Below are 25,227 nucleotides of genomic sequence, written 5' to 3'. Positions count from 1 at the left end.
ACACCAAACACTCCAATAAATTTAATGAAACATGTTCAGCAAAATAATATTGTTTATGATAGTTTTCAAAAATATTATCATACAATCAAGAATTTAATGATGTTAGAATTATGGTCTTTAATTCAAGACGAATATAATATGAATGATTCATTGTAAGTTTAATTAAATATAATTAGCATTTTATATCTTGTTAAATATATAAGGATTCTGAACACGGATCTAGTAATTATAGTAGGGATGTAGTATAAAGTCATGCTTTAGACGATGGGGGGGTGTATCACTCAGGGGGGGAGCAATGTGCCTACTTTAGATTGGCTGCGGCTCTCATTTGCGGGAAATTCAAATACAACGATAATATTTCGTGTGTTTTAGATTTTAATATTTCTATATCCATGGTTTTAGATTGCCTCAAGCAATATGCCTGCTTTTGATTGGCTGCGGCTGTTCGCACTCTCAATTGCGGGAAAATTTAAATGGGTAGCGAATTCTGCGTGTGTTGTAAAGAATCAAAAACACCAATAGAAAGTAAGCACAATGATATCCTGCTTCTTCCCCCTGAGTGAGACTCACCCCACTCGGTTATACTCCATCCCTTTTAAAATATTCCTATATCCATGATTCTGAACCAGTTGTCTGAAAATTTGGCAATTTAATATTTTTAAAACTTTTGACCTTCTCTTCAAAAACCATCAGAATCCACAATTTCAAAAAATTTGAAACTTTTTATAGCTTTTCAACTTGAAAATTTATATTATTTGTAATAAGAAAATTGTTAATCGTTTTGTGTTTTAGAAAAAGAGTTTTTCAAGTGGATATTAAAAATTTACATGTAACTTCGGAACAAATGCAGAAAAATCAAAAAATGTTTAATTTAGAATGCCAATGTAAGTTTGTTAGTAGTTGGAGGAGTTAAAAAACCCCCAAAAATTATTCGATCAGTCAACAAATGCACCTGATTTTTGTACTTTTTGGGTCAAAATTACCTTATATACTGAGTTTTATCAAAATTGGAGGTAACAATTTTTTTTCGATTTTTTGCAATTTTTTTAAGGGGTACCCCTTCGAAAAAATCGAGAAAATCGGAAAAAAATTTTTGTTTTGGAATTTGATGAAACTCGGTGGATGGGGTAATTTTGATCCAAAAAGTATAAAAATCGTATTAATTTAATGATTGGATGCACAGTTTCTGAGATATTGTAATATTTGGATCGATTTTAGTCCGTATCCCAAAAACTATTCAACCAGTCAACAAATGCACCTGATTTTTGTACTTTTTGGGTCAAAATTACCTTATATACTGAGTTTTATCAAAATTGAAGATAAAAAATTTTTTTCGATTTTTTCAATTTTTTAAGGGGTACGTACCTCTTTAAAAAAGTCGAGAAAAACACAACAACAAAAATTTTTGTTTTGGAATTTGATGAAACTCGTTGGATAGGGTAATTTTGATCCAAAAAGTATAAAAATCGTATTAATTTAATGATTGGATGCATGCAATTTAATGAGTTTCTGAGATATCGTAATATTTGGATAGATTTTAGTCCGTATCCCAAAAACTATTGGACCAGTCAACAAATGCACCTGATTTTTGTACTTTTTGGGTCAAAATGACCTTATATACTGAGTTTTGTCAAAAGTTGGTTATTTTTTTATAAGGAATATTTTTTACATTTAAACATTTGTTCTATCTCTAACGGTTTAGAAGATGGGTCCTACGGACCCAAGACTTAATTGACCTATGTTGCTCATTTACGAACTCGACCTCACAAAAATTTCAGCTTGATATCTTTTTTCGTTTTTGAGTTATCATGTGACAGACAGACAGATGAACAGGAAAACGAAAATGAACTAATTAGGTGATTTTATAAGCACCTACACCAAAAGTTTTTTTCGTAGCATCAATATTTCTAAGCGTTACAAACTTGGGACTAAACTTAGTATACCTTGGTATATTACATATATGCATGTTATAAAAATAAAAACAGTTTTGTTATAAAACTTATATGCGATCTTTCCATTTTTATCAAAAAAAAAAAAAATTTGTTCAACAACTCAATTATATATAATACGTGATGCTTTCTTTTTGTCTTAAAAGCAGGAAGCTAATCTGTGAAAAAATGAGTGTCAATTATTTTATTTTAAAACTACCTTTAAATTATAAAAATAATTTAAAACATTTTTAATAACTTGTCTTGCTAATTTTAGTATTACTTACCAAACAAGATGATCAAAATATGATTCATCCCAAAATCGGCGACGCTCTCATTTTAAAATTGACTACAGAAAATAAAAATGGAATACAAGAGTCAACAAATCGATTTGGATATGTAACTTCTATTCATAAACAATCAATTCACCAAACGCGTGATGAATTACCATTACACTTAAGTAAGTATAAAAATGGTAAGTCTGAAAGTCCTTAGTATTTACTTTCTAGATATTCAACGTAAACACCCCTTATAACACTATAAATTTAATTAACTAATTGTTATTTTTAGTGATGTTAGTTAATAATCCTCAAGTTTTGGTAACTTTCATGGTTTTGACTAAATGGGATCCGAATAAATTAGTAACAGAAAACTGTATCCCGGTAAGACGTCTTGGTCGCATTATAGGTGTAATGAAAGAATTTACAGCTCTTCAAAAACTACCTCAATCACCTTTAATGCCTTTAATATTAAATCCAAATAACTTGAACAAGATAAAGAATCATTATAATGTGGAAATTTTAAGTAATAGTGTAAGTTTTAATTTATATTTTTTCTCGTACCAATACCAATAAGAAGCATTTATTCAAACATTTGTATAATTTCGTAAGTAATCGCCGTACCCAATATCTTTCTTTATATAGCTAAAAAAAATTTGTATGCATCCACATTTACAAACCACTTTCAGGCACAATTTTATCCCCACTTGCATTTGAAAATTTGGCTGTTTTCTATTGTAAATAATGCATGGATAGTACTATTTTATAAATAATTTATATTTTTTACTTTTTTAGGCTTTAAATGTTGACCAAAGAGAAATTATATTTCAAGTAACTGGTTCTTGTTTATCATCAGATCCAACGATTAGTTTAATACATGGACCACCAGGGACTGGAAAATCATTTTTGATCGTGAATTTAGTAATGCATTTATTATATGGAAATAATCGTTATAATAATTGTGTTGAAAATCGTAATAATTTACCAAGAATTTTAATATGTGCACCAACAAACTCAGCAATTGATGATATCGTACTTAAATTATTAAATGTTCGTAAAAAAATTGCCAAACCACAAATTACATTTCGTATGGTTCGTGTCGGCCAGAGAAATAAAATGCACCCTTCTGTGCAAAGCATATCTTTACAAACATTAAAGGAATACAATTCAAATTTGGGAATGTTTAAAGAAAGTGATGGATTTAATAAGGCATTGAATAATAAACAAAATTCGCAAATGAATAATATCAAAAATGGTAAATATCAATATAAATTCAGATTAATTTGATTGTTTTATTAGCTTAATTAGCCTTTCAATTAATAGCCTTTTTAACAGTTAAAATAATTTAAAATAACTTTATTTTTAAAACAAAAACATCTTTTATCGCGGTTCGGATCACAGCAGGCTTACAATTACATTTTTGTAATCCCTGGCCACCAAAAGGTGACTGACTTATCACAGTCTCTCACAAAGAAATTGGATTTTCTAATAATTCTCTCTTAACTATGTCTGGTAATAACATTTTACTGTCGCATTAATGTAAAATTTTCCTTCTATTTGATTCTACAAATGCTAAAATAAGATATTTAAAATTAAGGAGAATATTTTCTGGAATCAATCTGTTGCAATGCCTTATGTTGTACTCCAGCAAATATCTCAATTCTAACATTGTTATTAAATAAGGAAGTAAGTCAATAATTTCACAGTGATTGAAATACCCCTGCCAAATTTTTCATTAGCTCTTGGACCATCTTACAGATTTAATTGTTTTCGAAGCTTTACAATCATAATTTCATTGTTCTTGAAGGTGCCTATAAAGATTGTATTTTACTAATGCAAGTGACTAGACTATTTAGTTTGACATTTAAATCGTAAAATAAACTGATTCTCCCAACCTCTCGTTTGTAATTAATTTTATAGAAGAAATTTAATATAATATTTAAAAAATGATTACTAACCATAGATTTTATAAATTTACCAGATGCATTATTTCAACAAAATAAGCCAAGGAAAGTTATTGATGAAGATATAATTATTAAAAAAGCGGATATAATTTGTACAACTTTAGGAAGTTCTTACAGTGCACAATTGGAACGTTTGGCCAAGACAAAATCTTTTCGTTTTACTACGTGCATCATAGACGAAGCAACTCAGTGTACTGAACCAACTGCCTTATTACCATTAATGTTAGGTATTGATTCTCTAGTCTTAGTTGGTGATACCAAACAATTGCCAGCTACCATTAAATCTCAGGTAAATTAATTATTTTTAACGTATTTACGAAATTACAAATTAAATCTTCATAATTTTAGGAAGCCAAAAAGTATGGATTAGGCCAATCGTTATTTGAACGTATTGAAAAGTGTTTTTCTATGAATAAAATAGATAATTGTCCAAATATTCGAAGTTTATCAGTTCAATACCGAATGCATCCAGAAATTATGGAATTTCCCAATAAATATTTTTATGGTAATCGACTCAAAAACAGTCAAAATGTGTATGACTACAGATTTCCATTAATACCATACCAACTGTTTCTTCACGAGTTTGAACAATGTAGTTCTATGGATAATTCGCGAGAAGCGGAATTTATTTTAAATATGTTGAAAACTATTTTAAATGAAGTGAATAATAAAGTGACGATTGGTATCATTACACCATATCAAAATCAGCGTACAAGAATTATGAAAATTTTAGAAAATATTGAAAGGTAAAAATCCCATTTCATAATTCAATAGACCTGTTCTCGATTTTCCTTCCCTCTTCATGCTCATTTTACTTTTTATACAGCTTGTGTTGGAAAGGGTGTTAAATAACAAAAAATATTAACTATAAAATTATACATATACATATACATACACATATCTGGCTAGAGCCTTGTGAAATATGGTGTTTGTTTAATATCATTTAAGAGTGGGGATATTGCATGGATATAGGAATATTTTAAAAGGGATGGAGTATAACCGAGTGGGGTGAGTCTCACTCAGGGGGAAGAGACAGGGTATCATTGTGCCTACTTTCTATTGGCTGTTAACTAGACGCATGCTAAAAGTATGCTCAAAGCCTTCTTTAAGTGTTTTTGATTCGTTTGTAAGCAAGGAAACATGTTTGACATATGGTTGATGTACGTGGAAAACATAAATAAATAAAAATAATCTTACATTCGCTACCCATTTAAATTTTCCCGTAATTGAGAGTGCGAACAGCCGTAGCCAATCTAAAACCATGGATATAGAAATATTAAAATCTAAAACACACGAAATATTATCGTTCTATTTGAATTTCCCGCAAATGAGAGCCGTAGCCAATCAAAAGTAGGCACATTGCTTCCCCCCATCCCTACTATAATTACTAGATCCGTGGTTTTAATGGCATTACCATATTTCAACAATGGATAATTACACAATAATAGAAAAGGTACAGATTATTAAATGGTACTTTAGGGGACATTCGGCACAGGAATGTGTCAATTTATTTATTGTGGTATTTGAAAATTGAACCAAAAGGATTTCTGGCAACATTCGGAATATTAATCTAAAAGCTTTTCTGAACAAGAAGAATCAGTTGACAAAATGCGGTCCTCGGATTTTGCACTCAACTCTATCTAGCGGCTACTCTATAACATTAATTCTCTAAATAGCAATGATTTCCAGCACAATGTGTATAGCAAACTAAACATGGTAAAAGAATAGCTATTATTTTTAGAAAAGAAGATATTGTTGTAAATACAGTAGATGGCTTTCAAGGGCAAGAGAAAGACATCATAATATTATCATGTGTACGAACAGAAGGATTTGGTTTTTTAGCTGATGATCAACGATTAAATGTAGCACTAACTCGAGCAAAACATGCATTTTACATAGTGGGAAATTTTCAAGCTTTACAGGTATAAAATAATAAGGCAAATTAAATTATCAATGGCCGTTTGTCAAAAAAAAACATTTAATGTTTCAGATGAACCCTACATGGAGAGCTTTAAAAGATGATGCAGAACATAGAAAAAAAATTTTCTATACAAAAAACGTAATGATTTCTCAGGACGTTTTTTCAAAAATTCTTAAAGATAAAAATTTTGTAAAATAACTTAGAAAAGATATAATTTTTGTAACCAAGACTGAGGTAGCAATCTTCACGTATTTTTTATAGCGATATCCAACTTTTCGATAGCGAAGATCCAAAATTAATTCGTTTTAATTTTAGCCGACACCACGGTAGAGAGAATTATAAGATATGGGACTTTAATATTAAGAAAGACCCTAAATAGCGATCGAAAAAAACTATATATGTTGTTTACAATGTTGTATATTGCATATTATATAATATATACATAAAATAGGTTCTTGTAATATTTTTTTACAACAAAGAATTTTGCTAAAGAATCATAACATATCTTTTGTCTTTTCATTCAATGAAAAAAATAAGCTGAATCTAAAAAATATGGTTTACATTTTCTTTACTTGTAGTGCTGGCATCTTAGCATTAAAATCCCATATGATGCACAATCAACCGGATTACGAATTATATTAAAAAATTTGTGGTTGTTTAAAATAAAAATAAACAAAATACAAGCAATAAGGTGTGATCTGGTTGGGAATATCATAATACATGAGAATATAATTTTTATAGAATATACATTTACCTGCGCCTCTACCGGGATCGGTACTTTCGATTGTTTGTGTAGCTACTTTCAGAGTGCACACACATTTTCTAATAGTATTATATCGACCGATTTTTCTAATAGAAAATAATCAATTATATTATTTTGATGTATATTTAATTTTTTTTAATTGAACAGTATTTAAACAAAACAAAATGACCTCAAAAATTCAGCTTTTTTATAAAACGCCATTGTGTTTATGAAGTGCACTTAGAAAAGGTTGTAAAATTTTTTATTTAAGTGAGAATAGTACATTGTATTTGTAGTATAACATAAGGTCTATTTTTGGATGGACCTTGCTTTTGTTAAAATTTTCGTTCTCCATTCTTCTTTTAGCTAAGCTACGAACGGTTGTCTAAAGAAACTCATTAGGTCTAAGATATTTTATAACGTGAAGACCCAATAATAATCCGCTTATGATAATTTTCGTAAAAGTAAAAACCGTTAAGCTAAGCATAATTAGCTACAATATTATCTCTAGAGGTGTATTTATTATTGATTTAATCCAATTAATCTACGAAGGCCCAATATTAAATATGACAAAATTGCTATCAGAAAACAAAAAATACGTTGTTATAGAAGAAAAGAAGCCAAGAAACATGGCGCTTTTTGTTTACGACTAATCGATGGCTAAGTTAACTTAAAAAATTCGCAAAAGTAAAAAAAAAGCAATTTTGTCATTCGTTTCGTAGATTAATTGGATTATATACCGACGGGAACCCAGACAATAATAATTTATCTTACCAAAAAATCAGATATTTTTTTTCCTGAATTGGTTTTGTTAAATTTATAAGTGAGAAACAATTACTTTTCATTTAAAACTATTGTTATTCTAAAGAAAAAATGTTATAATTTTCTTTACTGCAAAGAGTGAATGATTGGATTTACTGTTTGGCTTATGTTTTTATTTTGAGAAAGATTTATTAAATTGTGTCATAATCAGGACCGAATTAATTAGCTAATAAGTAAAATAAATATCTAGCGAAAAAAAAATTATCCAGTATCAATACTTTGAATACTAATCAAGCTTTATTACCTAAGTTACAAACCCTTATTCATTGGAATAAAAACTTTATCTAAAAACTTCATTTTGCGTAAGATAAATAGTTTATTACTGCACGTATTTTCAACCAATTAAATTAGCCAAATTACTCTCAAAATCTAAACTGATAACAAGTTATTATAGTAACTTTTTTAATTTTCTAGTTTTCTCAATTTTTTCAATGAAAAATCTTATATTTTCCGCTTATTTTCACATTTTAGAGGCTTAGATAAAGTTTTGTACGATATACGTGTGATAATGTATTATTAACATACTTCTGCGATTGCCCAACTCGTACTACGCATTCGTTGTGCAAATTTCGAATGCGTACGTTAATAATGAATGCTCTTATCGTAAATAGTTATTATAAAGTGACCTGTATAAGGGTTCCAATTTAAATAGGTAGATAGTCTTCCTTAGCCGGATTTTCGGTGTAAAAACGATGTGTGTTCATACTAAAAACGCTCGAGCAGTATCTCTTAGCTACAAAACCCAATAACTGTTGATGTTTCTTGTCTCTTTACTTGAGAATTTTACGAACTTTTTATTGACTGAATGCATAAATCAAGAAAATCCTTGTAATAATTAAATAAATGAGGGTTTTGTACTTTTACTTGAAAGCTAAATTCGATCCTGATCATATTAGCTGTGTTTTACTCAATACGAGGGCTAGATAAAGAAACTGAATGACCTCCAGACAACTAGTAGCCCATAAATTAATATTTTCTTTTAAATAATAAATCGATATATAATAAGGTGCTTGTTACTTAGGTATCGCTCAGTTTCTTTACCAAGCGCGCGTATCGTTCAAACACCAGCTAATAACTATAGTATTTATGAACAGTTAAAAATAAAATAATATTTTTTTACCAGTTTAGACATGAATTTTTATTACATGAATATCCTAAAATTTTATTTATTTTTTATTTTAAAGTTATTCCATTTAATCGGAAAAGGTTTTTTGTTTTTTGCATTATTCTTACAGTTTCCATAGAGTAATGTTAATACTGACTTAATAATTTTTAAGTCCAAAAAAATATTTTAAAATTTTCTTTTATACTGTAAAATTTATAATTATTATAAACTGTCAGATTACAAAATGAAATTTATGAATAGTTTTATTAGAAATCGAAATTTTTTTAAAAAAGCCTCCAATATTCGTAAAAGTAATGTGTTAAAAGTTGTTCTTTGTGGAGCAGCTGGAAAAATTGGACAACCAATTTCTTTATTATTAAAACAATCACCGTATGTCGAAGAACTTGCATTATATGATATAAAAGACACATATGGACTCGGGCTTGAATTAAGTCATATAGATACTCAATGCAATGTTAAGTCTTATCAAGGTGTTGATCAATTAAGTGATGCATTAAGTGGCGCAAAAGTTGTCACAATTGTTGCAAATACTCAAAACAACACGAAAAATTTATTTGAAGCCAATGCTAATATTGTTTCCTCGTTAATGTATGCAGTGGCCGAATTTTGTCCAGAGGTAAACTTTGCCTCATATATAATAATAAACTTAATAAATAAATAGAACAGCTTAATGGAATAACACTGACAGAACTTGGAAATGGATAAATTCTACTTAACTCTATAAAACTTATCAAATCAATCCAATTTAATAAACAGCCATTTTTTAAATCTAAAATTTGATCAAACAAATAATATTTTGATTAAGGAAAATTAAACTTATCAAATTAATCCTATTCAAATGTCTTGAAAGACGATTATTAGGCAATTTTTAACAAATAGAGTTCAAAAGCATTTCTTTAAAACTCTAAAATAAAGCGCCAAGAGTGTGATATAAGATTGAGAATTCATAGGACACAACATATTATTAATTTTGTTAATACTCGTGGGAGATATACGAAAAGTAAGAGTAAAATTTTTCGAGATTTTGGTTATAATTTTTTTTTTCTCGGCCTACAATTTGGACCGAGGGAGAAAATGAACAAAACATTTTAACACTTAATACTAAGCGCTGTAAACTTCCATCCTATAAAAAATTAATTATTTTATTCATACATGTCTATTTTCTTGGATATATAAGGCTTTAGTTGGCATCGCAACAAATCCTTTAAACAGCATTGTGCCCATAGCTGAAAATGTCATGCAAACAAGAGTTGCAAAGTATAACTCAAAAAGAATATTTGGTATAAATTCAGTGGACGTTATACGTGCAAACACCTTAGCTGCAAATATTTTAGGATTACGCCCTGAACGAGTAACTGTTCCAATCGTTGGAGGACACTCAAATAATACAATAGTTCCAATTTTCTCACAAATTAAAACAGATGTTAAATTAGAACAGGTAATATATTGAAATAACTGTTCGGAAAAAATTGTAGATATACGGTCAGTTGAAATATTTAGATTTTTTAATCAAGTCTCTTTGCTTTAATGTCGACGTTATAAATTGTCTCCCAATTCAAATTTTTGAAATTTGGAGATGAATACAAAATCTTTTAATTTTCAAAGAAAACTTTTTTGGTATATTAAGACACCATGCAAATGCCTGCTAAATTATATTTTTGCAAACCATCGTTATTCTTGTATTCTCAAACCTTCTTAAGGGCTAGGGCTATATCTTTAAAATTTACATACTCCATTCTCCCTCAATGTTTAGCTGGATAAATCTTTTAATATGAAATTGAAAGGTACAAATCTGCAAGCAAGCTCTAGACAATACAAGCACTGCAGCTGCAACCAAATGACTAGGATTGTGGTAGGGAAAAAAGGATTCCAAGTTAGAAACATACTTTTTGTTTTGCGCCTCAATTTCTATTGCACCGGTGGTGGGTGCCTCCTTTGCCATGCCCTAGTTACGGACCTGTTTGGGACTAAACTTAGTATATCTTGATATATCTCATATAAATTTTATAAAAATAAAAAGAATGCCACAATTTACGGGGGTGGAAAATCCTGATAACATCGGTTGATGATAATTGGAACAATGCAAAGCCATCTAAATATTTCAAATGTTCGCGCATACTTTACCATTCAAATTTAAATGTATTTACCGATCTTATTATATCTTTGTAGAAAGATATTGAAAAAATTACAAAAAAACTATTAGATTCATGTGAGTCATGTGAATTTAATGACGAAAACGAAAGTCCATCACTCGCATCGTCTTTTGCAATTGCACGATTTATATCGATACTTGCAATGGCCACAAAAACAAGAAAATCTATAATAGAATGTGCATATGTTAAGTGTAATGAAGAATTATTAAATATTAAATATTGTTCAACTCCGCTTCGAATAAATGCTACTGGTATCGAACAAAATTTAGGCTTACCTAAAATGTCCGAATACGAAAGCTCATTGTTTGAAAAATCAAGATATTACTTAAAAAAAGACATTGAATTAGGTGAAACATATTGCATTAAAGATGAAATCATTGAAGAATTAAAAAATGAATAAAAATATATAAAATAAATTTTTGTATAATAGGGTATTATCGTTAGTCAAAAATAAATCATGAAATTTGAAAAAAGGTAAATTTTATGTTCATTAAATTTACTTAAATATTCTGATTTCGAGTTATAAAAGCACTTTTTTCTTTTAAAATATTAAAATTAAAAATCGTAATTTTTAAACTGTATATCACGTGACCTAAAACGCGGGTAAGCCCAGCTGTGATGTCATAGCGGTATGAGTCATAGATCATCAGTTAGTTCAGTGTAGACAGCTGGGTATAATATATACATAGATAAGTATTTATATTTATATTATAATCAGATGTCTATGAATATATCTGTCAAAATTATTTGTGTTATTTCGTATAGTGATACCCATATTACGTCATCAAATTGGATGCCCGCGTTTTTGATAATTTAAAAAAGGTTTAAAATTTAATTTAAGTTTTTGGCAAGAAAGTGTGTGTATTTTTCCGAAATAAATTTTTGATGGCTTTTTATTAGCAAAATCAACATTTTGAAGTACTTTTTCAAAAATAGTGGAATACCCTATTATATCATTTTAATTTTAAATTTGGTGTTTCATACATAACTTGCGCAATATCATATTTCACGCACAATTTATGAAGTATATTTCCGCCTAAAGTTTTGGCATTTGGAAAACTTGCACGTTGTTTGGATTAATTGGAAAAGGAGGAAATACAAATTTTTAAGTAATATCAAAAGTGTTAATTAACAATGAGTCAAACAACTGAACAAAAGGTAAATAATATTGATTGAATTCATTTTGATGCAAATAAGTTAGGTTAAAATTCGTTGTATTATTCGTTATTATAGACAACAAATATAATGAATACGTCTAATAGTGGTGATAATACTTCTGTAATTTTATTTTAAACTTAAGTATGAATGATAAGTACGATTTTATTAACATTTCAAGATATTTCAGGTTCAAGATTATAAAGATTCATTGAAAACAAAAGCTGAAAAATTAATTTTAGTTGGATTTCCACAAAAGATACTTGAATTAAATGAGTTACTTGAAACACCACAATTTCGTGATAGGCAATTTACAGATGTTCATCAAGAATTAAACGTACCAGTGCCTGATCCAATTGTACTTAACAATCATGAAGATCTACAAATTGCCAAAAAAAGAAAATCAGAATATAGTCTTGCAGAAGGTAGTAAAGTAATGGCTGTAACTTCTGGTGCTATTCCATGCAATCAAGCGCTTTGTGAACTTATTCATCTTGTTAAACCTCACATTCGACAACTTGTTGAACATTCCAATCAGGTAAATACTTAGCCAATTAATTTAAACATCGTTTGTCGTAGTTATTTGACAAAATTTCTTTTGAAAATAGCGGAATTAATTACACAGGTCTGCGACTAAAAAACTGCATAGGATTTTACATTTTCTTATAGATTTTGACCTCCCAACCTATTCAAAACATTCTATCACATAGGTTTTTATAGATATTAGCTTCGCTTCCAATGGGTTATTCTGTGCATATGAAAGAAAACTAACTATAACAATTTGACCATTACCCTCAAAAGAATCAAATATCAGGACCATCAATGGATGGTTTGTGGGGACATCAAAATACTCACGATGCTTTTGGGTGAGCAAGCGGGCTATACTAAATATCCATGCTTTTTATACTTATGGGATAGTAGAGCCAGAAAACAGCACTGGACTAAAAGTGATTGGCCACCCCGAGAAACTTTAAAACCTGGGGAGAAAAATGTTATCAATACTACTTTGGTGGCGCCAGAAAAAGTTTGGTTGCCTCCTCTCCATATCAAATTGGGGTTGATGAAACAATTTGTAAAATCACTGCAAAAGGATGGAGACTATTTTAAATATCTATGTACAATATTCCCTTAGCTGTCAGAAGCAAAGTTGAAAGAGGGAGTTTTCACTGGCCCCGACATAAGAAGGCTTTTAACTGACACCCTCTTTGCGGAAAGTATGATTGAGAAGGAAAAAGAAGCTTGTGTATCGTTCAAGGATGTATTGCGAACGTTTCTGGGAAATACTAAGGATCCTGACTACAAAACCATTGTTCAACTAGCAGCATACGAAGCTCAAGGCTGCAAGATAAGCCTGAAGGTTCATTTTTTACACTCCCACATAGAATATTTTCATGAAAACCTGGGAGCTTACAGTGAAGAACAGGGGGAGCAGTTCCACCAGGATGTCCGCGATATCGAGAGACGGTACCAAGGAAGATAGGATGTCACTATGCTTGTAGGCTACTGTATAATTTTTAATAAACGAGTGCTTTTACCAATTTTTTGTGTTTGAATTTGCAAAAAAACCTTACGTGATAGAAAAAAATGGCCATCACTTCTGAAATCAGCGCATTCTAAAACATATAATTTAGTAAAAATATCTCATGCAGCTGACAAAAAATTTTTTTTTGCAGACCTATGTTATTATTGTGGTTTTTTCACAAACAAAGCTTTGTTTCTTTGATGTAAAGGATGAAAATGCACATACATGTATTAATTTTTAATAAATACTCTATTTCTTTTATAGCTCAAAATGTGGATTTCGTTTATGATTCCAAAAATCGAAGACGGTAATAATTTTGGTGTATCTATACAAGAAGACACATTAGCTGAAGTGCAATCTGTAGAATCAGAAGCAGCTGCATTTTTTGATCAAATATCTCGGTACTTTATATCACGTGGTAAAATTGTGTCAAAAGTAGCAAAATATCCGCACATCTCAGATTATCGTCGTGCAGTTCAGGAGCTTGATGAAAAAGAGTATTTAAGTTTATGGTTAGTATTGTCTGAAGTACGTAATCGATACTGTTCACTTCATGATATAGTTATCAAAAATTTGGAAAAAATTAAAAAACCTAGATCTTCCAATGCCGAATCGTTGTATTAACAATTTTCTAGGGTATGTCGGTTTATTATTTTGTTCTTTTTTTTATTATTAAACTCTCAAGATAATATTATAATTTATTATTACATAAAATAAAAACCACACAAGAAAACAATTTTTATCGAACATTTTTTAGATTGTACCTTTATAATTTATTTAAATACAAGCAAATTATAACAACTTAATTATCGATGTATTTTTATTTTATAAAAAAAAAAAAAACCATAAAAGAAGTGTTTATTGTATATTGTGAAAAATAGAATAAATACATAATTTTACACTTGTATAAGATTTTTTTATTTCTCTTTAAATACCAAGAAAATCAATCCTACGTACGAAACCATAGGACTAGCATAGGTACAGGTCTTTCAATTTCTGCAAGGTTTGTACAATGTTCTATCACGGTTTAATTTATTACAAAGTTGCTATTTGGATGTTAATATGAATAGTTAATTTAGTTTTTGTAGGGTGCTTTCCAACAGAAATATCGAACGTACGATATCGTTAGTATTCCGACGATCTCCCTGTCTACCATTAATATTTCCCTGAAGTCTGATTTAACGCAAGCCATCTCTTTTTCAACGATTTTCAGAATAAGCAAAACTTCTTATAAAGAATGACTTTTTCCTAACATGCAAAATAAGAAAATTTACAAGTATAGTTACCTCTATCCGGGGACACACTGTATATAAAATGCAAAATTTTCATAAATATTAAATATAAAAAAAAAAAAAAAAATATTAAAATTTGTCAGTAATTACATAAATACAATATCCATCTTTTAAATAAAATAATTCTTTATAAGATCTAAAAGATTTAAATTAAGAGATTCTTTATAAGATTTAAAAGAAATAAAGAGATTTAGTTGTGCATGCATCGAGAAATAATAATTTGTTTCTTTATTACTTTAAAAACGTTTATGTACACATTTAAAAAATAATATCAGAATTAAGCATACAGCTCAATTTAACTGATTCGATCTTTTAATTCTGTTTTAAAATAATTTTTGAATTAATTAAATTGCACTGTTTTGCTTTGAAATTTTCAAGGTTGGCCCCTGTCAGTTGATTTTACTGAAGGAACTTATTGATTATTGCTAAATGTAAATTGTAAAACTCTTTATTCAAATCATTGTCATGTAAAACTTTGTCTATATGTTATTGTCCCTACGGGACTGTCCATAAAATATGTCACGATAAAACTCGATATTTTCAAATATTATATACATGTTGCAGCCAACTTTTACTCTTGTATAAAAGAAACAAGTGTTTCCGATGGTAACAAATGTATCGTTTATGGTATTGATTGATAAAATTGTCGATGATAAAATTTTTTGTATAATTGCCATAATATTAAAAAACCATAAAATTAATAATAAAAAAATATGTCAGTCTGAATAAAAATCGTTTAAAGATTTACAATTATTATCAGCATAATCTAAAAATGGATTATGTAATTCACTGCAACACTTCATCAAAGCGTAAACATCGTATTCAGCTTGATGGGCTGTTGGCATATCTTGTTTAAAAATAAATTTGTAAATATCACCTAATTTGTACGAAATTGGTTTCTCTCTAAAAAAGGAATCAAAAAGGTAATTAGTACATATTACTAGATTGAATCTAGTCAAAAGCCAATGAAGCTTAAAAATCATTGAAACTTTTCAGTTCTTATAAACAGAATCAATTTTATATCTTATATTTTTAAGTAGGTAAATCAAATCAAAATTCATTTCGTGTTTGTTCGCATCATGCAAAAATTACGGAAGATTTCGAAAGATAATTTGTCATATCCAGATGAATACGCGGATATTATTAATTTTAGATAGAGCTTCTGGTTCGAGCTTCTAGTAATTAGATTCGCCTATGATGTTGTCAGAGACAAGTTCTCTAAGACATATCCAAGTCAATTTTGCCAATTTTAATGTTCTAGAAGTAGAAAGTCATTGTCCAGTCTGCAATGTTCGATAAAAAGATCAATCACACTTCTCAACTCAGAGGATTAGTCTGTCTAATCTAAAACTAAAACTAAAAATAACTGAGATATGCAATCAATTTCTAATTAGAAAAATTACAGAAAATATCGCCACGATAATTCCGGCAAAAACGGTGTTTTAAACGCTCCCTCTATGGCAGCACGTTAATAATAATAAAACATAAGAGGGGTACCGTAAATGGGTCCGTAGCACCTACTACGGAGTCTTCTTTGAGTACAATCTGTCAACCAAAGTCGAGACGGCTCCGGGTATGAGATGCTATTTAAAGCAAATGAAGCTATCGGATTCTGTCGAGGCCAGACGCCACGCTGAAAATCCATAGCTTCCCCGTTGGAATCTCCCAGGATTGATGGTACCAAGGTTTCAGATCCAATCATTCTGAACCGTATGCCCTGCAGATTTCTGCAGGTGTATATATTTCAGCAGGTGCACATGTATGAAGGTTTCATCGTCCTCCATACGATCGACAGTGTAGATAGTGGTGGGACTTTATCAAAAGATCCGCCATCCTTCTCAACTGTGCTGTAGTAAGTTTCAGGCGAGCATATTCAGTGGCAGCACGTAAGTGAAGAACAAAAGTTCTTTCATTTCGTCAAACTATCATATATTAATTATTTAATGTGCCTCATATCTAAATCTGAAAGCAATCCTTATTTAACAAAACAATCCGAAAAATAATTTTTTAAACCTGAACAAAATCAATTCTGTTTATAAAAACCTAAATTGACATAAATAATAACTCCATTGACCTTACTATATTTCATTTGCCTTACTTATCATAATCTAGCTTCCTTCTAGCCTTTGAATTGCATGGAACACTTGCATCAACCGTATCATTTACATCATTTTTAATTTTTTTAGGATTGAATTTAATATTATTTGAAGTTGTTGCAGTTTTCTTTGGAGTGGATTCGTTTATTATTTGTTGTTGTTTTATAATATTAATAATTTTTGAATTTGGAGAAATGTTCAAATTTTCTTCTAATGATTCCACTGTTTTTAATAAATCGATTTCTTGTGAAATGGAACCAAAAATATCCGAATCACATTCCATACTGTTTTGTTCAGTTTTAATTGGTGGAGATGTAAATATGTGTCTAAATGCTGGTAGCGTATCCATACAAAGTACATCATCTGGCAATTTTTTCCCTAATTGTTGTAACTGATCATTTAAAACCATATAATCGAAATTAAAACCATTATGTGCCACTAAACACACTGGACTCTCTTGATGCTTAATAAATTTATCTATAAGTTCATATGATAGAATTGAGAAAGGTTGAATATTTTCCAAAGAATAGTTGCATAATCCTAAAAAATAATTTAGAGATATATTTAATCTAACTAAAAGCACTTAGAATAACAGAATTGTCCTTTTCCTAGGCAGGCCAATTTTTTTAATATTATGTAGAAAGAACGGTCTTAAGATTATCTCTGCATTCGGGGGTCAACTTAGCATTTTTTTTTTAAATGGATAAAATATTATTTTAAATAATATTATAATATAAATATATATAATTAAAATTATTATTTTAAATTATCTAAAAAAAAAAAGCATAAGTCATCTGGAAAATATCCCACATATTCTTATGGATTTTATTTCCCTATCTCGATCAAAGTTCCTATTGAGGTTTAAGAAGATCGATAACTGGAAGTTTCGGACTAATTTTATAGCTTTTATGATTATTGAATAGAAAATTAAATTATCAATGATAATTTAAGAGAACTCGAAGGAGAATAAGGAAGATATTGTATGTAGATCTTTATTAAATATAATTAGCGTATACCTCTGCAAAAATTGCAGATAGAAATGACATATTTGAATCTGAACGACATGGCTTTCCAATCGGCCGAATTTCGTGGCATAACTTCGGGGGCGAAAATAAGTATTTGGGTCAAATACGGGGATACGATTGTACCCCAGGATCAATTGTAGAAACTTTCAACACCTGCTTTATATGTACACACCGCTCACGAAATGACAAAACATCATGGGCTCAGTAGTGTGTGTTGGGGTACAATCGTGTATCTTCGTATTTGACTTATTACTTAATATATAAATTATTAGTGACGAGCGTTTGCTGGGGCTTATGAGAGGTCTAGCGGGAAATGAAATGAACAACATACGCCTACGCAAACTGTAATTATTTTGATAGTAAGCCGTGTACGCATGCGTAACTCTGTCACTGTAAACATTGGGATTGATTATGGATCATTTTAGACAAAAAGAACAGCTTTGTCTATAAATTCCTGGATGACAAATAGTTTATGAAATATTTTTGAATAATCAGGTCAAGCATCTCAAAAATTCAGAGATGAGCTTTTATTGACGAACTGCTGTTTAATATGAAAAAAAATTGACCTAGCCTTAGACTTATTAAAACTATTTGGACCTAGCCCTATAGAATCAAACTATGATTTAACTGAATTACTATAAATATAAAAATAAGTATAATAGCTTAAATTTTAATTGAATAAACAATTCAATAAATATTGATAATTACCGGTTAATTCCGAAACATGCGGAGAAATTTGTTTTTGAGGATAAAAACACAAATTTAATTTATTTAAAATTCGCGGTATTTGTTTTGGCAAATTTGACATTAAATGACAACGATTCACAGCAACTAAACACATTTCAGTTATTTTTGCTGCATGTTTATAATTACGTAATCCAGTTGTTTCCAAATCGATAAAAACAAAAGTCTTTATATTCATTTCCGTATAAAATTGTAAAAGTAAAAAATTAAAATATTTTAATAAAAAAAAATTAAAAATAAAATTATTGTATACGTATATTATTATTAAAAATTATCATAGATAACATTATTGTGTCAAAAGAAAAGAGAACAAACTCTATAACGTTCTCCTTCTCTTTTATACATTTTTCACTTATAGGATAGAAAAAATTAAAAAGTATTGTATTATTTTTTTTCAATAAATTAGTAAAAAAGAAATTTTTATAATCGAATATTTGCATTATTTTTTATAGAACAAAAGTTTCTAGTATAAAAAATATACATTTTTTGACTTTACTTTTATCACGTGATTCTGACTCATATTCAAAAAAATTTCTACAAACGACTCTTGTGAACCATTGTAGTTTCGCATCAGGTTTATCATATTCATTGCATCTAAATCGCAAATCATCCAGTGCGTGTGTTAACCTTTGCAGTTAGCAGTAATTTTTTTTAAAAGTATATAATTTGTTTATCGTATGTCCATCCAGAATCTCAACACTTTTGGTAAGATTATTATTTATTTTTAAAAATATTTATGCTCCTCTTAAAATTAAAAATGGCTACTGTCATATCTATATTTAATCTCTATTGTTTTGACATTTTTGTGTTTTAAAATAGCACCGAAAATGTTTCGATTGAAATAACTTTGCCTATTATATTGTGGAAATTGATATTTTATTGTTTTATTTAGACCCCTTTGCTGACGCAAATAAGGGTTCCGATGATGACGTTCAAGACGGTCTTGTTCATATAAGAATTCAGCAACGAAATGGTCGTAAAACATTAACTACAGTACAAGGACTTTCATCGGATTATGACTTGAAGAAAATTGTTCGAGCATGTAAAAAGGTATTTACAAATTTCCGATACAAAATTGTCATTGATAATCAAAATTTATAACTGTTGTTTCTGCTCTTGCAGATATACACAAGTGATTAATTTTCTAGTTGTAAGTTTTTCTAAGTTTATTTTGTTGTGTACTACATGTTTATTATCTGATAATATATTTTAATTAGAATCGAACAATCGGGAACAATTAATTTATCAATTCATGTGATTTGCTATTCGTCATCATTTTACAAAGAATACTAGAGATGTCATTTTAATTACTGAATACGTCATGAATTTGTCTTGTTATATTTGGAAAGATAATATATTATCTAGAAATTTTATAACGCCAACATAATTTCACTTCTAAATTGTTTAGTTTTGCCAATTATTTTAATTAATAAACTTTTATATTGGAATTTGCCCCCGATTTTGTTTAATGTCTAAATTTTATTATTTGTTTAACCAAGATCAGTATATTTATTTTCTTATATCAAAATCTAAAAATTTTAAAATTATAATTGTTAAACAATACTGATATACAGTGTGTCCCCGGATAGAGGTAACTATACTTGAAAAAAAGTCATTCTTTATAAGAAGTTTTGCTTATTCTGAAAAGTATGTAGGAATATTTAAAACTTCTAAACAATGTACGAGGGTATCCAAAAATTTGGAATCATTATTTTTATTTTTGGTAAACTACCCTTCTGTTTTATAAGTTGGCGAAATGTTACTAAAAAAAGTTACTCCTAATTAACAATTATGACTCTATACAAAATATCAAGAAGATCCGTGTACTTTAATTATAGCATCATTTTTTATTTGAACAAAAGCTCTAATTATAAAAAAACGTAAGAAAGAAAATAATAATAAATAAATGAACATGTACTATCTGAGAGTGTTATTTTTTGTGGACTAGTTTAGAAAATTAAAAAGAAAATTTATTTTTTCGGATAAACATTCACTAAGAATGGAATTGTCAAAGTTGGAAAGATCTTCTTGATATTTGATATAGAGTCATAATTGTTAATTTCGAGTAACTTTTTATACCATGCATATATGAAATATACATAGTATATTAAGTTTAGTCCCAAGTTTGTAACGCTTAAAAATAATGATGCTAGGAAAAAAATTTTATCATAGCTGTTCATAAAATCACCTAATTAGTCCATTTCCGGCAGTCCGTCCGTCCGTCCGTCCGTCTGTGGACACGATAACTCAAAAACGAAAAAAGATATCGAGCTGAAATTTTTACAGCGTACTCAGGACGTAAAAAGTGAGGTCAAGTTCGTAAATGAGCATCATAGGTCAATTGGGTCTTGGGTCCGTAGGACCCATCTTGTAAACCGTTAGAGATAGAACAAAAGTTTAAATGTAAAAAATGTTCCTTATAAAAAAATAAAAAACTTTTGTTTGAAACATTTTTTTGTAAACATCACTGTTTACTCACGAGGGCGTTAATTAGGTGCAAATTTTATAGTATGTATTAATATAGGTATATATCTTTTGTTATTTACGTGACGTCATAAAACAAACGATTGCGCATCAACACTGTATATACATTTTTGTATGTGTTATGTGATAAAGAAATCAACACTGACTATGCATGGTATTTCAACAATTAACTCAGTCAATTGTTTCTTTTCACTTGTTTTGTAATATTTTTTCAACTTTTAAAAACGAAGGGTAATTCACTCAAAAAAAAAAAATAAATAAATAAAAAAAAAAATAGTGATACCAAATTTTTGGCTACCCTGTACATTATTTAGAAGTTTTAAATATTCCTACATACTTTTCAGAATAAGCAAAACTTCTTATAAAGAATGACTTTTTTTCTTAAAATGCAAAATAAGAAAATTTACAAGTATAGTTACCTCTATCCGGGGACACACTGTATATTATAATTCAGAAGTTATAGAATTAAAAAGAAAACTTTCTCCGTGGTGGTACACAATATTAAAGTGCTCCTCGTCGTTATATGGACATGAGTTCATGCCAATCCATTCCTTATAATTCTTCATGAGTTCATGAGGAATTAGTAAAATGCACTACAAAGCTGCTGGGATATTAACATTATTAAATAGTAGAAATATTTAAAAAATATATTAATATTATTAATCCATGTACACGTGAATGATCGAAGTATCTACCAACTTTATAAATATCGCCAGATATTTTAGTTTTTGATTAAAATAATTGCCATTTTAGTTTGTAGCAATTTTCAAATTGAATTAATCGTGCTTAAATGAATTACTCGTTTTTTAGTTGTTTTTAATGGACCGACATCTAGTCTATAAATAGGTCATTGACGTATGACATGACACTATTGGACAAAAATTTTGTCATATTTAGAATTCATTCATTTTTACTTCGAGAAATAACCATACATAATGCAAATATCATTAATAAATTCGTAGAAATTAGTTTCTAAGCTTCATTTCTTTATATTCATAAAATAGCGATCGGTACATTTATAAATAAACTTAAAACTATTATGAATTTTATATATTTGAAAGTGAAATAATCTACATATAGATACTTTCTAATTGATGTGAATGGCGATCAGATTAATTTTAACTATAAGAAAATTTAAATCCCTACTTAAAGATGGGTACAAATTATTGTTTTAGGCTGGAATTTACGTTTGTAGACTTGCTAAAAATTTGATGCTTTGATGTGTGACTCACGAGTCGTAGTAAATGTATTGCATAACAAGGTGTAAGAATGTTATTACATCTTCCATAATAAGACCATTATCCAATATATATTATTGAGAAATGACCAACAAAGCCTAGAATCGAGAAAGTATAGGTTATGTGTTTGATGGGGGGGGGGGGTATCATGTTCTGACATCAGATTGGACCCAGAAATTAACAATTTTCATCTAAACAATTTTTTTGGAAAACGTCAGTTCTTTGGAAATGCGTCTTAAAATATATGCCATTTTTGCATTTAATCCAAATAAAAACGCTACTATGGACAAATTTGTCGAGGAGAATGGAGGAAATTCGCCTGTGTCTATGACTTTGACCTACAATTATCGATAAACAAGCGTATTTTCTTTCGATTGAATGCAAAAATGACATATTTTTAAGTCGTATTCCCCCGAAAGATAACGTTTTTCCTAAAAATGTTAATTTTTTATGGGGAACAACTTTCTAATTAAAAATCGATTCTATTTGTCAATTTGTAGTAGTCTGGGTTTAAAATTTCAAATCATTGATATAAAAGTAAACATTCCTATAAATAATGAAAATATGAGGGTTCTTTATCTGCTGTATATAAAACTAAATCTATATATATAAAAAAAATGCTATGATCGGTTATGTGTGTTTCAAAAACTTTAAAAGTTCTACAGCGATTGAGCTCAAATTACTATATACAACTCGCTTGAAGGATTGTTTTAATCTATTTTCATCTGGTATCAAATAAAGGATACATTATTTAATGTACATTTGATGATGTGGACATTAAAAAACTGTCAGTTACATAAAAATCAGTTCAGCCGAATAAAAGTTGTGAACACTTTTATCGAGGGTTTATCAATCGTACTAGATACTTCTCATTTATTTCCATGCAACCATAATGTCCCACAGGGAAGCGTGGCAGGATACAGCTAGTTATAAATAATAATAGTATTGTTTAAATTTCTAACGCTTTTGAAAATATTTATTATTTTTTTAGAGGTCTCGCGAATCACATGAATACGCACCGTTGTTTTAGAATTCTTACTAATTTACGCAAATTGCACAGTGCACAGGTTCAACCAAAGCATTGAACAACCTCTTAAAAAAATTTTTTTTAATACTTCTACGTATAAACTTCTTTTATTAATTTAAATATCAAACTAAAAAAGCTTAAAAAAATTTTTTATTTTTTTTACAGGAATTTGCCTGCAATGGCACTGTAATTGAGCATCCAGAATACGGTGAAGTGTTACAACTTCAAGGTGATCAACGTGAAAACATTTGCCAGTGGCTGACGAAGTCGGGCCTTGCCAAGCCCGACCAGCTAAAAGTCCATGGTTTCTAATGCTCTTTTAAAAAATACCTAAATAACCAAAATATAAGTAAACTTCTTCATCGTCATCGGGAATCGACAAAGAATACTAAATTTGTTGTATTAATTGTTCGAATATCCATTATTTATACAAAAAAAATAATTAAATTAACTGTACGTTCAATTTAGCTACCAATATACATCAAATAATAAGCGATTAAACTTAAACAACACATATTTAATTATAGCCCAATTTTTATTGATTTTGTTTATTTATTTATTTTTTTTTGTAACTCGTAATCTACAGTCAATCCACCACAATCAAAGGCTTGATAGCTAGAAATGTTAATAAAATCAAGATAATATGTATCTAGGAGCCTTTGATATATTTAGAGAAATTTTTAGTGTGATTTTAAAATAACTATTCCGTTAACAATAATAATAATTATTTATCAAAAACAACGGTTATTCTATGTATACCTGTAACACATTTATCTCGAAAATTTAGTTTCTTCATTTTTGTCATTATATCCATCATAATTGTTATTTTTTAAGTAGTATTTTTTTGTAATTTTTTAATTTTTTTGATTTTGGTTTCTTAAATAATTATGTAACAAATAAATTGTTGTTTTAAATTTGTACACATTATATTAAATAACTTCATTTTATATGACCTGCCATTTTCAATAAATAAAGCTCATGAAATTTTCAATGTTTTATTTTTCGATGTATTTTCATTATTCTTTTCTCAAATATAAACAAAGTGTGCAACAATTCATGCAGCCTCGTAGAGTTGGTTTATTTTATGTTGGACCTTATAAACAAAGAGAATAAATAGTGGTAGAATTAATAGACCTTTTTCACCTTTTTTTTTTTTTTTTTTTAAATGAAAGTAAATGTCTTGATAAATGGGATAATTTTTTTTCCCGATTTTTTTGGAGCCATATGACCGAGAAAACACAATAAAAATCATTAAAATTTAAATTGGCGGAAACACACGATGTTACACGAAGGTTGGTTTGACGTCATTTAAAGTTGATAATAATGATATATTTATACGACTATTGACACTGTTTTATTGTCATTGCTTGTTGGATTGACATCAGAGATCACGTGTGCGGTGGAGCAAAAAAAAAATCGTTTTAAAATATTTCAAATATTGTTACTTTTTAACAATTTTTTTCATAGTAATTTTTGAGTTACAGGCTCTACTCGACCTATATTTTCATAAAAAATTATCAAAAAGCATTTCTGTTTTTCATGAAAAAGGTCTATTATATTGGTACGTTATGATTTCATCAATTTACATTTATACACCCTCTGTTACAAATATACAAACTGCCATGCCAAATGGCACTATAAATGTAAATTATCGTACCAATTGGCATGATGGCATCAAACCGTGCAAATTGGCCTGACATAGGAACTTTT

At 29.0% G+C, this 25,227-nt stretch overlaps 5 protein-coding genes across 8 annotated transcripts; 4 read left to right on the top strand and 1 right to left on the bottom strand.

Annotated features, from left to right (window-relative positions):
- Positions 1–39: 39 nt before the first annotated feature.
- On the top strand, positions 40–6,443 carry LOC123296412 (helicase sen1-like). 3 transcript variants are annotated; one of them, XM_044877878.1, is made up of 9 exons: positions 40–152; positions 793–884; positions 2,206–2,388; positions 2,499–2,740; positions 3,002–3,461; positions 4,188–4,459; positions 4,519–4,916; positions 5,912–6,092; positions 6,161–6,443. In XM_044877878.1, the coding sequence occupies exons 1-9, from the start codon at positions 97–99 to the stop codon at positions 6,287–6,289; spliced, it is 2,013 nt and encodes a 670-aa protein (XP_044733813.1). In that variant the 5' UTR covers positions 40–96; the 3' UTR covers positions 6,290–6,443. The 3 variants fall into 3 exon arrangements, with proteins under 3 accessions (XP_044733813.1, XP_044733814.1, XP_044733812.1); XM_044877879.1 differs by having other exon boundaries at positions 2,206–2,403; positions 2,523–2,740; XM_044877877.1 differs by having other exon boundaries at positions 2,206–2,403.
- Positions 6,444–8,243: 1,800 nt separating this feature from the next.
- On the top strand, positions 8,244–11,334 carry LOC123295954 (malate dehydrogenase, mitochondrial-like). The gene is made up of 4 exons (XM_044877416.1): positions 8,244–8,283; positions 9,054–9,397; positions 9,959–10,219; positions 10,951–11,334. Exons 1-4 carry the CDS (start codon positions 8,244–8,246, stop codon positions 11,332–11,334), a joined length of 1,029 nt encoding a protein of 342 aa, XP_044733351.1.
- Positions 11,335–11,938: 604 nt separating this feature from the next.
- On the top strand, positions 11,939–14,331 carry LOC123295285 (proteasome activator complex subunit 3). Of its 2 annotated transcripts, none has more exons than XM_044876570.1 (3): positions 11,939–12,092; positions 12,280–12,627; positions 13,876–14,331. In XM_044876570.1, exons 1-3 carry the CDS (start codon positions 12,069–12,071, stop codon positions 14,233–14,235), a joined length of 732 nt encoding a protein of 243 aa, XP_044732505.1. In that variant the 5' UTR covers positions 11,939–12,068; the 3' UTR covers positions 14,236–14,331. The 2 variants fall into 2 exon arrangements, with proteins under 2 accessions (XP_044732505.1, XP_044732504.1); XM_044876569.1 differs by having other exon boundaries at positions 11,942–12,092; positions 12,271–12,627.
- A 754-nt stretch (positions 14,332–15,085) lies between these two features.
- On the bottom strand, positions 15,086–18,959 carry LOC123295380. Its single transcript, XM_044876714.1, has 3 exons — positions 18,733–18,959; positions 17,002–17,539; positions 15,086–15,806 (listed from the first exon to the last, which is right to left on the bottom strand). Exons 1-3 carry the CDS (start codon positions 18,944–18,946, stop codon positions 15,620–15,622), a joined length of 939 nt encoding a protein of 312 aa, XP_044732649.1. The 5' UTR covers positions 18,947–18,959; the 3' UTR covers positions 15,086–15,619.
- A 282-nt stretch (positions 18,960–19,241) lies between these two features.
- LOC123295392 (eukaryotic translation initiation factor eIF1) lies at positions 19,242–24,508 on the top strand. Its single transcript, XM_044876731.1, has 3 exons — positions 19,242–19,473; positions 19,661–19,818; positions 23,683–24,508. Exons 1-3 carry the CDS (start codon positions 19,446–19,448, stop codon positions 23,827–23,829), a joined length of 333 nt encoding a protein of 110 aa, XP_044732666.1. The 5' UTR covers positions 19,242–19,445; the 3' UTR covers positions 23,830–24,508.
- Positions 24,509–25,227: the final 719 nt, after the last annotated feature.

This window comes from Chrysoperla carnea, chromosome 3, assembly GCF_905475395.1.
Source record: "Chrysoperla carnea chromosome 3, inChrCarn1.1, whole genome shotgun sequence".
NCBI lineage: Eukaryota > Metazoa > Arthropoda > Insecta > Neuroptera > Chrysopidae > Chrysoperla > Chrysoperla carnea.
This window is presented reverse-complemented; position numbering and strand designations above follow the sequence as displayed.

Bases quoted from the DNA above. Each gene is read 5' to 3' on its own strand.
- LOC123296412 (XM_044877877.1), top strand. From the start codon at position 97: ATGATGTTAGAATTATGGTCTTTAATTCAAGACGAATATAATATGAAT. The intron at 2,404-2,498 runs GTAAGTCTGAAA...TGTTATTTTTAG, and splicing joins CTTAAGTAAGTATAAAAATG to TGATGTTAGTTAATAATCCT. The intron at 3,462-4,187 runs GTAAATATCAAT...TAAATTTACCAG, and splicing joins AATGAATAATATCAAAAATG to ATGCATTATTTCAACAAAAT.
- LOC123295954 (XM_044877416.1), top strand. From the start codon at position 8,244: ATGAATGCTCTTATCGTAAATAGTTATTATAAAGTGACCT. The intron at 9,398-9,958 runs GTAAACTTTGCC...TGGATATATAAG, and splicing joins TGGCCGAATTTTGTCCAGAG to GCTTTAGTTGGCATCGCAAC. The intron at 10,220-10,950 runs GTAATATATTGA...ATATCTTTGTAG, and splicing joins CAGATGTTAAATTAGAACAG to AAAGATATTGAAAAAATTAC.
- LOC123295380 (XM_044876714.1), bottom strand. From the start codon at position 18,946: ATGAATATAAAGACTTTTGTTTTTATCGATTTGGAAACAACTGGATTA. The intron at 17,540-18,732 runs GTAATTATCAAT...ATTATTTTTTAG, and splicing joins GCATGTTTCGGAATTAACCG to GATTATGCAACTATTCTTTG. The intron at 15,807-17,001 runs GTAAGGCAAATG...TTCCTTTTTTAG, and splicing joins AGGAAGCTAGATTATGATAA to AGAGAAACCAATTTCGTACA.
- LOC123295285 (XM_044876569.1), top strand. From the start codon at position 12,069: ATGAGTCAAACAACTGAACAAAAG. The intron at 12,093-12,270 runs GTAAATAATATT...TAACATTTCAAG, and splicing joins GTCAAACAACTGAACAAAAG to ATATTTCAGGTTCAAGATTA. The intron at 12,628-13,875 runs GTAAATACTTAG...TTTCTTTTATAG, and splicing joins TTGTTGAACATTCCAATCAG to CTCAAAATGTGGATTTCGTT.
- LOC123295392 (XM_044876731.1), top strand. From the start codon at position 19,446: ATGTCCATCCAGAATCTCAACACTTTTG. The intron at 19,474-19,660 runs GTAAGATTATTA...TGTTTTATTTAG, and splicing joins CCAGAATCTCAACACTTTTG to ACCCCTTTGCTGACGCAAAT. The intron at 19,819-23,682 runs GTATTTACAAAT...TTTTTTTTACAG, and splicing joins TTGTTCGAGCATGTAAAAAG to GAATTTGCCTGCAATGGCAC.